The 14,215-nt window shown below is 46.7% G+C and overlaps 2 protein-coding genes across 3 annotated transcripts in view; one reads left to right on the top strand and one right to left on the bottom strand.

Moving 5' to 3' along the window:
* Window positions 1-424: 424 nt before the first annotated feature.
* LOC106806164 (protein enhancer of sevenless 2B-like) lies at window positions 425-12,365 on the bottom strand (the record flags this gene model as incomplete). The annotated part of the gene is given in 5 exon segments (XM_014808026.1): window positions 425-460; window positions 734-905; window positions 4,642-4,764; window positions 5,683-5,780; window positions 12,019-12,365. Coding segments are annotated over 5 exon segments (507 nt in total), but the record flags the coding sequence as incomplete, so codon positions are not given.
* A 101-nt stretch (window positions 12,366-12,466) lies between these two features.
* The window catches only part of LOC106806176 (AP-4 complex accessory subunit tepsin-like), a 6,492-nt gene continuing 4,743 nt past the window's right edge, over window positions 12,467-14,215 (top strand). The window contains exons 1-2 of one of the 2 annotated variants that reach the window (XM_014808042.1): window positions 12,467-12,647; window positions 13,169-13,241. In XM_014808042.1, the coding sequence (XP_014663528.1) occupies window positions 13,223-13,241 (19 nt within the window). In that variant the 5' untranslated portion in view covers window positions 12,467-12,647; window positions 13,169-13,222. Of the gene's footprint in view, window positions 12,787-13,168; window positions 13,242-14,215 lie in introns of both variants that reach the window. The other variant, XM_014808041.1, reaches the window with a different exon arrangement.

Raw genomic sequence — 14,215 nt, 5'->3', positions numbered from 1 at the left:
TATTATATATGGTTGTATATGATAATATATATATATAAGTAAATCTTTTATCAGAAAAACTTAGCCCTAAAAAAATATGGAGAAATTTTGTAGGCATTTTAAAATTAAGGGTGGGGTGCGGACCCCCTGGACACCCCCCCTAGATCCGCCCCTGGGTGTACGTTCTACATCGCGGGCGTTCGTTTCGAGTTTAAGCGTGCATTTTGAAAAGGCACGGACGGTATGATTCCATGTACGGGCATGAATACTACGGTGTTAAACATCATGTTTGACCTGAATCATATATTAAACGTTACCCTGGTATGAAAATGACTGCTACATGCATCTCAATTAACTTATTAATGAAGACCAGTTCGACCGTGCATTCTTTAACATAATCACTGTTTTTTTTTGTCGAAATACTGAGAATGAAGAAGTGTCTTACCGTTTCTTTTTTCCCAGAACTGGGTACGGCTCTTGGCTGCAGAAGAAAAAGTAAGACATTACATGACGCAGGCAGATGACACATAAATTGAGTTTGTTAGTGAAAATTTGCTATACTACCCTGAAAATAAAATGTTATGCATATGCGTACACACTCACAATAATAAATATTGGTTCCGTCAGTAGAAAGGAGTAGTTGAACCTTACACTTACATGCACACACGCACGCACGCACGTGTGCACTTCATGGATGCACGCACGCACTCTCATTCACACACGCAAACAAACACGCACTTCTTGCTTAACTTACCGCCTCAGCCTCAGCGTCCATGTCTCTAAGGAAGATTTCCTGTGTTCTACTGACTGACGTGTTTCTGTGATAGTCAATAAGCTCATTGAGGGAGTTGAACTTGACGACCCAGAGAAAGTAGCGGCCATTGGCATCCCGCAGTACCTTGAAGTGCTGGACAGATGGATCAAATCTGGAGAAGCAGTATAATTTACAAATAAGAACGTCAAAATTATAATAACATTCGGAGTGAACGCCGCAGGTGATTTCACGATTTGTGATACCCTTGCCTGCCAGTCAAAGCTGCCCAGACGGGCGATGACGTCAGCGTTGAAAACTAATAGTTTAACTGCTAATATTAATGTTTCAACTATGGTTAAAAATATATTGTTAAAGTTTGTGCTAATAGTTTTTATCTGGAAACGTTGCATTCGCCGTTGCTCTCGGATTCAAATATATGTGTAATTCTATGACATTGTGTGACTGAGCTATACTTACTTTTCCTATACTAGCTAACACAATTCGTAGAGTGAGTCATTTCCCCACCCACACCTGCACCCTCTTTAAAATTCCACACCATAAGTGCAACTTATATGTGCAGCTGTGAAAATATGCAAACTCAGAAATGATATGCGATGAAATGTGTACGCATGCATGCACAAACCCTCGGGCTGTCCTTAACTCTTTTTTTCTCTCCTGTCACCGGTCTGTTTCTCTACCTTCCTCGATTCACCAGTCACTTTCTTTCTCACTTTTATGCGTCCCTCACTCCCTTCCTCCCTCCTCCTTTCCTCCACTCGCTCGATCTTGCTATTTCTATTTTGCTCTCTATTATCTATAGATCATATATCTCGCCCATCCTCTGTTGGGTAACCACTGTTTTTCTCTCACACCCTCACCCCTCCCAACATTCCTTCCTTCCCATCCCTAACCTCGGCCCTCCTTTCCTTCTCTTCTCTCTCTTCTCTCGTCTCTCTCGTCTCCGTCTCTCCTCTCCCTTCTCTCTCTCTAGATAATATTATATATCTACTATTATATATCATATTATATATATTATATATATATGTATATCATATATTATATATATATATATATTAATTCTCATAGTAAATTTGGATTGCTGAGCCTAATATCAACGGGTTTGAACTAGAAGCTGCATTCATCACAGAAGCAGCATACGAGATCTCTGGCTTATTGTCGCTAGCTAGGAGGCCACATATGGCTGTGTTCACCAAGGCGATGAAAACTTGCCTAAGGAATCCACGCTGCGCAATTCCTTTCTCCGCCCGCGCGCAGATCTTTGTCGCCAAAACACTGCACGTGTATCGGCGTCTCCTCTCTGCATCTTCTAGGGTGCGCGTGCCGGTCTGTTGCGCACGCCCCGCCCGTGAAGAGTCTCGTAGTCCTGTTACCGAAGCCAATTGTTGCTGGCATAACGTGCTGTCGGCTGGTCATACCAATGCGACGTATGTGGTCGCTCGCGCCGCAGCCCCAGTTCGTGCAGATATAATATAACCTGGCGCGACAGGGCGGAGCGTAAGCTGCGTCGGGCGTTGGCTTGTTCTGAACCAGCCATGTAGGAGCACCGGTGCCCCCAACACCCGACACCACACTACCTCCGCCCCCGTACGACCACTACCACCATCACGCACGAGTCGCACAGGGCACAAGACCCTGCCGGCGCCACATCTATCACAGCCCTAGCCTCGGCCCCCGCAACTACTAGCACATCACCACAAGTCGCAGCGCACGACCCCGGCCGCCCCGGCCACCAGCCCTAGGCCTCCGGCCCCCACGACTACTATCCATCTCACCAGCAGTTCACAAATGCACAGACCCGCCCCTCGCCACCACCCTACCCTCGCGCCCACGACATAGCTACCACGATCCCACCACAGCTCGCACGACACCTAGACTGCACGCCCCCGCACACCATCACCACTCATTCGGCAGGCCTGGAACCCCAACCACAACCACCATGTCACCACAGTCCCACGCCAGTCAGACCTCCGCCCATCAGGTTGTGGCCATAAATACCACTGCTACCTCCCCCCCTACGACTGACTGACACCATCACCAACAGTCACGGACGCACAGACCACCGCACCCCACCCGCGCCACACCCCGTACCGTCCGCGGCCGCAAGCGTCACTAGCCACCCTCGGACACGCGTAGTCGCATCAGCACAGACCCCGCCCCGCCACCACGCCTACCTCCGCCCCCCGACGATGACTACCCCGGCAGTCACCACCAGTTCGCCACGCAGCAGACCCCGCCGCCCGCCACCACCCTACCTGCCGCGCCCCCCTCCGACTAATGTACGTACGACCTATCACCACCAGTCGGCACGGGCCACATGGACCCCCGCCCCCCACCCCCTTTACCTCCGCCCCCGACGGACTTACTACCACAGTCACCACAGTCACGTACGCGCAGACCCCGGCCCCCGCACCACCTATCCTCCGCCCCCCGACTACTACACATCACCCAGCTGCGACGCGCAGACCCACCCCCCGCCACCACGCCACGACTACTACCACATCACCACAGTCGCGAACGCGCAGACCCCGCCCCCGCACCAGCCTACCTCCGCCCCCCACGACTACTTACAGCAGCCATCACCACAGTCAACGCGCACAACCCCGCGCCGTCGCACACGCCTACCTCCGCCCCACGGACTACTTACCACTATCAACACGTCACACGCACAGACCCCAGCCCCGCCACCATCATCACCACCCATACTCCGCCAGGCCCCCACAACTCGTAGCACCTCACCACACGTGGTCGCCGCACACGAGGCGCGGCCGCCAGCCCGCCGCACGCACCATTACCACAGTCACAGAAGACCGCCCCCGCCACCATCAACACAGTGCATGCCTGGACCCTCCTCCCCCCCAGTCGCACCCCCACACCCCGCCCCGCCCCCGCCACCACTGGCCCACATCCCACCCACATCCGACTACTACCACCCCCACCTACCCCCACCACCACCACAATTGGTATCAGCACCCCCACCCCCTGGCACCCCTTCACTACCAACTACCACACCACCACCCCCACCACCACTACCACCACCACCCTCACCCCCACCACAACCTGCGTACAATCGGTGGCAGCACCAGTACCAGTACCGACCCACACACCGGCCCACACATCGCCCCGCGGCTACACTGCCAAAACGATGCGAAACGCGTTTAGGGGAACACCACAATTTGCGTTCGTCGTAGGCCCTCGGCGATAACCCATCCCGTCCTAACAACTACGTTTAGTAATGATGCGCCCGCCTTGCATTCACAGCTGACCTGTACATGGCGGAAAGCAGCCAGCTATTGTAGGGGATGGTAGTGGTGATGTACATAGCTTTATGTACGTAAATGATACAGATGTAAATAATAGCATCGGCTGCAACACAGCAACAGCGCGCCCCGGGGCCCAGCGTAGCAGCATTTTAATACTTTTACAATAGCTCGTCTGACAGCTAAACGAAGATAAGGCGCAACTATAGACAGACCACTGTGGGTGTAGAAAATCTCACCTACTGATAGGGAAATTCTTGTCTAGACGCGTAAAGCTAACTGCCTTGACCACCGCATGACTGCCACTCGCGGGGCAGCCGCCGATTTCTCATGATTCCCACCTCCGGCAAAACATACACTCCTACTCACAATACTACACGATTGCAGTAACCCCAGCTCTCCCAGAACGTCGGACGGCGTCGGGCCGAATTTACAAACAAAATCTGATATTCGCTGCAGTGGCGCTGCATTCGCAGCCATCCGCACTACGGTTACAATGAACCCCCAGATAAAACCGCTCCAGCCGGGCATGACAGCGCCGGAGCCGGCTGACAAACGAGAAACTCGCCAAGGGCGGCCTCACGGCGAATTCCGCCGCCGCCGCCGCAGCAGACGAGCCGGCGCACATACTTGGCCGAGAGCGAGAAATCGCCGGGAGAGCTCTCGCTGGCGCGTATGAGGAATGCTCCGTCGTGCTTCTGTTTCATCAGCAACCTCTCCGCCTCCTGTCTACTCATCTTGCCTTTGTACCAGCTGCAACAAGGACGCCAAAAACCAAAACGTGAGCGCAACGTCGGAAGCTTCCTTCCCGCGCGCGTGCGCCGCGCGCGTGCGAAACGCTTCTTTCCGATAAAGGATTCGCCGGCGATGCCGGGAATTGCCCGGGTTTTGGGAAATAAGATCCGCGCACCGTGTCTTCCTCACTGTATAGATCTAGCCGCGCTCTCTCTCTCTGCGACTTTTCATGTGCTAGATAGACTAGTGCTCTCTTATCGTGCGCGGTGCGCGCCAAGTGTTTGCCAGGTGTCCACGAATGCATGTGTCTTTATATTGCTCACTTTTGCGACTAGATGCAGCTGTTGATACATGAGAATCCCATAGAGATCCAGTCCTCCCCCCCCCCTTCCTTCCCGTCCGTCCAACCATGGAACTGTAAGAACTTTTGAGAAGTGTTGTGTCGTAACGTTTATAAGATGGAATCCGTCCCGCACTCTACGACGACAGTGAGCACTACGAGAAGACCAGCATGCCCGCGCCACCAGCTCACACGCGCAGGGGAGCGGACGCGCGCACAGTAGTACGGATAGCAATGACGCGCGCCTGTCTACACGTGTACGCGCAAACTGCTTTCAAAACGCAATGCATCATAGGCCTGCTATGCGCGGCAGCGACGGCACTTACTCCACATTTGGACGCGGAGGCGTTTGGCACGCGCGCGCGCGCAGACGCGCGTGATAGAGACGCCGCGGGGAACCGAGACTTGCTGTACGAGAGACGATTTCTCCCGCGTTCGCCGCTTTTCCGGCAACATTTTTTCCGAATGGGGTGGACACACGTGTTGCTCGTTTGCGACGCCGTGTGGGGTGTGTGTGTGTGTGTGTGTGTGTGTGCGTGCGTGCGTGCGTGCGTGCGTGCGTGCGTGCGTGTGGTGCTGTGGGAGGGGGTACTCACTCATGCGGCTTCATCTCGATGTAGTTTTTTGGTATGAATCCGTCGCGTCCGTTGTACTCGGCCCGGTACCAGTTCTCATCCTCATCCTTACTCAGCACCTGCGAACACACGCCGATTACAGCCTCCTCCGTCACTCCAACTTCAAGGCTTCCGACTTCCCTTGATTCTCATTAAAAATCGCTGGCCGATGTGTAAACCCGTTCGTGGCGCTAGGCAGTTAATGGCAGAATTGCCAGACAAGTTAATGAGCAAATGATCGGGCACTCTTCGACAGGGCAACACGGAACTTAAGATGCCAGCCTAACACATCATCGTGAATCAAAATCATATAATAATGTAAATGAATGTGTTTACTTTATGAAGATGCAGACGTGTACACAATACTACACACGCACGCACATGCCCAGCACATGCACGCACGCATGCACGCACATACCTAATTGGCAGCTTATCAATTACACTTTGTGCTTAGAATGCAGTCGTGCATGCCGAGACATATTTGTTCTACGTTCTGCGCAATTCCATACTTACTGTCTGCCGCTGTTACTGTACGTGTAGTACGCACGCCGGCGTTAACGTGTATGTCAGGCAACTATTTTCGTGATAATCGAAGAGCGCTAGTATTTGTTTTTATGACCCAGTCTTCGCGTGTAGGGGTGAAGCATAAACAAGCGCGATGGATCGCCGGGCCAGCAGAGCAAACTGCTGAGCTGGGGTCGGTCCCAAGCTCCAACTGTCGCTATTCAAATATGTCTCTGTTGACCATCCCCCCCTGTACAGTTCCAAGTCTGCTCACCCTCGCTATGTGGTGTCCTCAACCCTATAGACTCTCTACCACGCGATCACACTAATAGATAAACTATGCGTGTGCTGTACACGCATGGAATATCACGCCCCGTCTCAGCGTGCTTTCTAAAAACATGCTTACAACGAGATGTTGTACACAGAATAGCACAGAGTAGAGTAGTTTTACTATGCTTAGGACAGAATGTTTTCTATTGGTTTTATTCCTTGCATACATAATAACAACAGATAACAACGATAATGAATACAAAATGAATTTTGTTCCCAGGGACTTCGAAATAGCATATATCAAGAGTAGATAATAACACATTACACATAACACATGTGTTATTATCTACTCTTGATATATATATCCACACTTAAAATTATTATCTGTCAAATAAATCGAAAAATAAATATACACGTGTAGACAAATTAGGTCTCGTCTAATAACAGACATAATACTGATTACTCTAGCATAAAAAAATTATAATGAGTTTGTGCTGAGTTAGGCAATAATACAGAATATGAACAGCAAACTTACACTCCTGAGATACACGAAAATGGAATTAGAAAACGGCGCCACAAATACAAGTTATAACAGCCCATAGGGTCTATGTCCCCCCGGGGTACTGCCGGAACGTACCCTGGGTACGATCCGGTATACCGAAACATCGAATAATAAATTAGAACTTGTTTTATCATAGAAAAGAACTGTTAATGAAAATTGTGATCGCTGGCTGTGTCCCGGATGTGTAAACATCGCTATGGTGCTACTTTCATTTAAGAGAAGTAATTTCGTTTAGATTTCCTGAAGAAATGTTATGAAAGTAGCAATAGAAATGAGTTGTAGTGAATTTTTACAAGATAGACGAGCTCACAGTAGGTATATCTATGCATTAATTTTGCTGCGAGGACTCGCCACTTTCACAATTCATTCAGATTGCACTTGGATCTTTCAGATGATGCATAATTCTTTTTGTAATTGCAAGGGAGAAATTATAGAAGAAGTGCCGCGGAGCGACAGCGCTCATCTCACGTCTACTGCGGTGACTCTGTGGTGGAGTGGCGGGATTCTAGTAAACCCTGTTAGTCCCAAATGTGTTCACATACGCGCCGAAACAGTGGAAGGCACAGGGATGGTATCAGGAACCTTCTCGAAGGAATGTTTGTTGGGATCGTTATGAGTTGCCCCGAGATGGCGTGTACGTTTAAGTGTCTTAAGATTAAAGATGGAAGCTCCCATCGTACGTAGTAGCAACAACTATTTGCAAGACAGAATAGGTAAGCACTCATCCATTTACCTACGCAAGCCTACAGGCTGAAATAGAGAGCTGCCACCTGTAACTAATTAACGCAGGCAAAAACTACACAGTACTATCACCACCACATGCACTGGCAGTAGCATACGTTACATGTAACACACTGACAGTACAGAATGCCATAGAAATTATACGATTTAAGGAGCGTAAACCTTCTTCAACCAAATTTAGCTTTTGAAATTTCACTGTGACATTGTAGCCTCATACATCCAGGCATGTATAGATTCTACTAGCAAACCCGGCAGTCAAATTCTTTCTAACAGTAAACAAATCCATGTTTAACCCTCTTCTTGAGGGTCAAAAGGTTATCCGACACTTACTCTTCGCATGTCAGCGGAAAGTACATTTCATGGTCCTTTCAATAAAGCCATAAAAATGGTAGGTCACCGCTGAAACAAAAAAGTTTTTCAATCGCTCCGTCAGACCATGTCCTCAGAAAATGTCTGCCCTGTGCCCCATTGACCTTTGACCTGTGACCTCCAATTTCGGCACAGTGATGGCTTTTCCTACCATGATGCTATACACCGACTATCACGAGCCTAGGTCGAGCCGTTTAGATTTGTGCCGCAATTCTGCATTTCCTCCCTATATCTTAAGTTAAGGAGGGAATGTTCCCCCTTCTTTTACACCTCTTGACCTTTGACCCACAGCTTCGACATCCCAACTCGTTTTAGGATTCCCCCCCCCACGTCCCAAATATCTTAACCGTACGTCGAGCGGTTAAGATTTGTGCCCAACTGTTGACGGACGGACGGACGGACAATCATGCGATTCTACAAGCTGCACCAGACTACGTCAGATGAGCTAAAAACTGAAGAGGCTACGAACACGACATGTGCACGATCCTGCAGCTCTTTGGGTGGGTTAGATATTACCAGGAGTAGATAATAGAGAACCTAAATTATCTACTCCTGATATTACACATTACTCTTACACCAACCACAACAGGTGTGAGGCAAATGTTTACGCCATGTTCAGCATAAGATCGGTATTTCTAGCATAAACAATCCATAAGGTTTGAATTTCACATATTTTATACATGAATATTCTCTATTTTTAAGCGTTGATAAAGAAAATACAAAGTTATCAGTGACATCGGGTGGACGTTAACAACGTACAGTGGCAATATACTGCAAAATGCAGCTCTAGGCATATTTGTATTTAAATCTTACGATAACATGATGCATAAAAGCTGTGAAACGATACACAACAACCAAAGACAGTACAAACGTTTACCTATTACTAAACGGCACCGTTTTACACATCGACAAATATTGAGACCCTTGTCAGCAGATACATTGGTTTTAAACTCAGATTCAGTTAGGAGATTGCCCAGAGTGAATTGAGGTATCAACCTACTGTAAGTTGTAACCCACCTAAATTTCCCACCCTGGGTACAAAGTTCTGCAAATATGTACACTATATAAAGCATGACGTCATAAAAATAGATAGGCCTGATCTAGTACCATGATTCAATGCTCCATGCATCAACTAACATCTTAAAATGAATTTAACTGTATTATTATTGGTTGTGATGTCATTGTCATCCCAGACAAATAAAATATTGTTTGATCTTCCTACAACAGTGTGCGAAATTAGCGCTATTTTGCTGGTGGCAACCGGTTCAACCCCCTAGACCGCCGGTTGAAACCGCCCATATAATCAGTCCACTTGCCCTTTTCAAAATTTTGCCTATCTTGCCTTTATATCCACGATATTTATTAATTTCCTGACTAGTTTTTACTTAGTGACTACTAAGAAGTAAATCATGTTCCAGCAATTCCTGTCAAAAAAGTATAACTCCACTGATAGCAATGAAATATACTGAAATAATATGAGTATGCCTAATAAATACAAGACCGTGGTTACGCGTCCAGTTACCCGACGCCCAACTCCCAGGCTACGCGTCCGGTGAACCCAACAATATTTTTTCAGTAAAAAAACAATAAACAATAAGTTTTTACCATAATATTACTTAACTTTAGGTATTTTATCAAAAAAATGTGTTTTTGTAACTTTTGAAGCAATAGTATATCCAGTAAAATCAACTATTTATAAAGGGGTGTGGCCTAATCGTGACGTGGATTTGGGAATCTGTGCTGAGCTTTGTAATGGATGACCGGACGCATAGCCACTGCGTAAACACAAAGGTAATACTTTTATTAATAATGGAATATATTGAACAAAATTAAGGGCCTGTTCAATTTGTCTAAGGGACTGTTTAAAATTTTTGGTGGGCCTGTTCACATTTTGTCTAATTTCATGCATTGTACAAGCATGATAAGTTTATGTTCATGTGGTAGTTGTTATGTTCGACACAACTAGGATGAACTAGCTATCACTTGTCTTTTGCCATACTACTGTCTGATAAATAGTACTAAACTCATCGGCATGCCACCATGTCACCGGTAATACGCTAGTATAATAAATAATACACAATATATAATGAAATAATATCATGATATAAAATTTGTTAAGTTACGCTAACTTAATAGATAACTAATTAAATTCCATTAGTATTACTAATACTAGGCTTGATTTAGTCACTTAGCACCTAGTCCTAGGCTAATGCCACAGGCACTTGGAACGTCTCAATAAAAATAATGGTATTACAATAAACACGAAATATATTTACTACCAAAGTCTTAATGTTTCTCTACTCTATTTCGCCTATAATCACCTGTAAATGCCGGTCAAATGCTCATCTGCAACGCACAAGTACACCGCACGCTAGCTGCTGCACACTGACACATAAATATATAGCAGGTAGGAAAGCGTGCTGCCAAAATTCGCTCGACTTCATACGAATACAACACAAAACCATTCTACTCCATCTTTGTTTCTATTTGAAGAACAGTGTTCACTTGTTATAAAAACATACTGTCTGTGTTCGTAACCGAGCTGTGTCACGCGAAATCACACAAAGCCTGACGAAATTCTCGCGTTCGCTCCCGTTGCGCAGTTTATGTAAATGGCTGTCGGAATCAGGAAACACCCACCGGAGCTCTTCGTGACCTCATTTTTGCGCCGCAACGCCAGACGTCCCAAGTGTCCCGGTCTCACCGGGATCCTCCCGGTACGACACGCTGCTCCCGGTGCCCCGGAATGAGTCCAGAAGCTCCCGGTCGTAACATTTTTCAGCCATATGAAAATTTACATCAGTAAATTACAAAATTTGCCATTGTTGTTGATGTACTTTGATTCCAGCAAACAATAAAAGGCCACAAATGTCAAGCATTAATGTGATCCAATGTGTAATACACTCATATAATAATAAATAAATGTGAACCCATAAATTAACATGAATTTGCATAAATTAAATTTTACATGTATACTTTATAAAAAATGGTGGTGTGCCGCGACAAACACATATCGCAGCCCGCCACAACTTTTTTCCTGTTTTTGCGCACTGCGAAAAAACCGCGATGGACCATTATCACAAGTGCTCCCTTTCTTGGATTTTTCTAACTTGGGACCTCTGCGCAACGCTGCAACGTTTTTGCAACGCTCAACTGGCGGCTTTGACGGGGCTCACACGGGGAGTTGGAAAGCAGCGTGGTAGTTTCCCAAAATGCAGTGCGCCGCCTATAGCCCTGTACTTGCAGCCATTTACATAAACTGCGCAACGGGAGCAAACGCAAGAATTTCGTCAGGCTTTGTGTGATTTCGAGTGGCACAGCTCGGTTACGAACACAGACAGTATGTTTTTATAACAAGTGAACACTGTTCTTCAAATAGAAACAAAGATGGAGTAGAATGGTTGAATATTTGTGTTGTATTCGTATGAAATCAAGCGAGCGTCTAGCGAATTTTGGCAGCACGCTTTCCTACCTGCTATATATTTATGTGTCAGTGTGCAGTAGATACAATAATGTAACACAAACCCAAGAGGATAAACCCCTATCCTCTTGGGTTTGGGTTACATTATTGTATCTAGTGTGCAGCAGCTAGCGTGCGGTGTACTTGTGTGTTGCAGATGAGCATTTGATCGGCATTTACAGGTGATTATAGGCGAAATAGAGTAGAGAAACATTAAGACTTTGGTAGTAAATACATTTCGTGTTTATTTACCTTTTTTTATTTATTGAGACGTTCCAAGTGCCTGTGGCTAATGCTGAGGTTCAGTTACGTACACAGTGCAGGATGGTGGGTGTGGCTATGTGACCCGTAATAGTTTATTACTTAGTAATATATAAGATCAGATACTACAACAAGTACATAGCCCCATTACCTTCAGTATTGATCCTTTCGTAAAACTCAATTCATCTTCTGCTGTCGCATGAAAGTCGTGTTTAGCTATAGCCTCCATACTGTCTATCACCTGATTCAATGGTCACTGCCAAGTCAGTGTAACTTGTGACTCACTTTTGGGAAACTACACAGTACACTGTCAATGTACTCCATAAAGTCTATCCACTATACTGGGTTTATTGATCACGACATTAAATCAAAATGCCCTGTTTGATCACATAGCAGAATCATAGGTAACCAACACAACAAATCACCTGCCAAGGTGTTATGACCATTAAATTGAGCAAATTTTCACTTGCATACATGCACTAAAATGTCCAACCAGGAAGTCACTGGGTGGCGCACTAGTCGGTTTCGAGCCAATCGGAATACTTCGTACACTTCCGTCGTCTACTTCGGAAACTACGATGTATTGTGGGATCGCTGTCGGAAGGCGAGTACTACCGAGTAGCCGTGGATTCGTTCGAGGTTGAATTTCGGTGGCTTCCAGTGTAATAGCAGTAAACATGCAAATTATAATGTAGTTATTTTTGTAATTCAATCAGTGCTGTCTGTTCATAGGTTCATGAATTTTGCCTAGGATGAATGAGAAGATAGGATTAAGTAAAAGTAAGAACAGATTATCTATCATGTTGATGTGTTAATACATGCCATGCCAATGCCTACATTTATACGTCAATAGCCAATTTATACGTCAATAGCCATGCATACAGCAAGAATTAGAGACAGGATTTCATTCATAGATAAGGTTTGTACTTCACGTAATAACCTCGTAGCATCGTAAGTAATAGTCTGAACTCTTCAAAGTCCAAGGGACTAGTATACCGAAGACGGAGTTGTGAGACCTATCATTATCAGATTTGATAAATTTCAAGCTATTGCCATAACTGGCATAACCATAAGGTCATCAAGCTAGTAGTACTAGTAGTAGTAGTAGTAGTAGTAGTAGTACTAGTAGCAGGAGCTAGTAGTAGTACTAGTAGTAATACTAATAGTAGTAGTACTAGAGCTATAATAGTATATGGTATCCGCATACTACATTGAAGCTATCTGTATCAGTGTATCACTGTATCAGTGTATGTGCGTATTATTTACGTAACCAAAAGTATGTCTTTGTTTACTCCTTACAGCTTCCAACATTAACTCAGGCTACCGCTGATGATGACGAACCAACTCCCGGCTTCATGATATCTGAAATCATAGGTACACGTCGCACACCAATCTGTCTCTGATCCAGAGAGACCGGGTACAAGATGGCGTTGCGCAAAAGATGCGTTGTTCCCCGACCGCCGAGAGCGGTTAAGCCGCGCACTTCCGCGGGACTGGGCGCACGCGACCGTGGGGTGTTGTATGTAGCATCTCGCGCTGCCCGCTATACAAATTCGCGCGCCGAAGGAGGGCGGGTGCGCGAATCCGTATAGCAGGCAGCGTAACATTGCGCAGATTTCGTCACACCTACACCGGCTCGGCTACGGCGGCCTTAGGTGGGGGAATGCTCATCTGCAACACACTGTCACACGCTGGCCGCCACACGCTAGCTGCTGCACACTGACACATAACTATATATTTATAGCAGCTAGCGTATTGTCCACGTATTCTGGTCGCCACAGGCTGTGCGGGGGGGAGGAGGGGGCCTGCAATCTCTCGCTCCGCCGTATTTGTAAAAACCATGTGTAATAGCCAACCACGGCTTGCTGGGAGCATCATTATGCATACGTATTCTAGCCCAACGAGGCTGTGCGACTCTCTCTCTCTCTCTCTCTCTCTTTCTTCCACTCTCCACGGTCTCTCTCTCTCTCTCTCTCTCTCTCGCTCGCTGCGTGTCAAAAGTGCGACCGCGTGGTCCCCAAAAAGACGTAAAAACATGTGTGCAGGGAACAATTTCCAGCCAAAAATTTGAATAGCAAATGTGCGTCTTGGCGTGTTATCGTGTCTGCCTGTGACAGGCACAGCTAGCTTAAGCCTAGGACACACTAGCGATTCTGCACGCTGCCCGACAGCGTTTAAACAGCGTGCGAGCTTGGCACTCGTCCGCTCGCCAATCATATGTCGAGTGAAAATAATATCGGGCCGGGCGAGTGAAAGCTAAAGCTGACTCGCCCATGTTGGCGAATAAAAATAAGTGTCTAGAACCTTAATCAAATGTTGGTTCCTTACCTTAATTAACCAAACATTGA

This window comes from Priapulus caudatus, unplaced genomic scaffold (genome assembly GCF_000485595.1).
Source record: "Priapulus caudatus unplaced genomic scaffold, Priapulus_caudatus-5.0.1 Scaffold145, whole genome shotgun sequence".
In the NCBI taxonomy this organism is placed as follows: Eukaryota; Metazoa; Priapulida; class Priapulimorpha; order Priapulimorphida; family Priapulidae; genus Priapulus; species Priapulus caudatus.
This window is presented reverse-complemented; position numbering and strand designations above follow the sequence as displayed.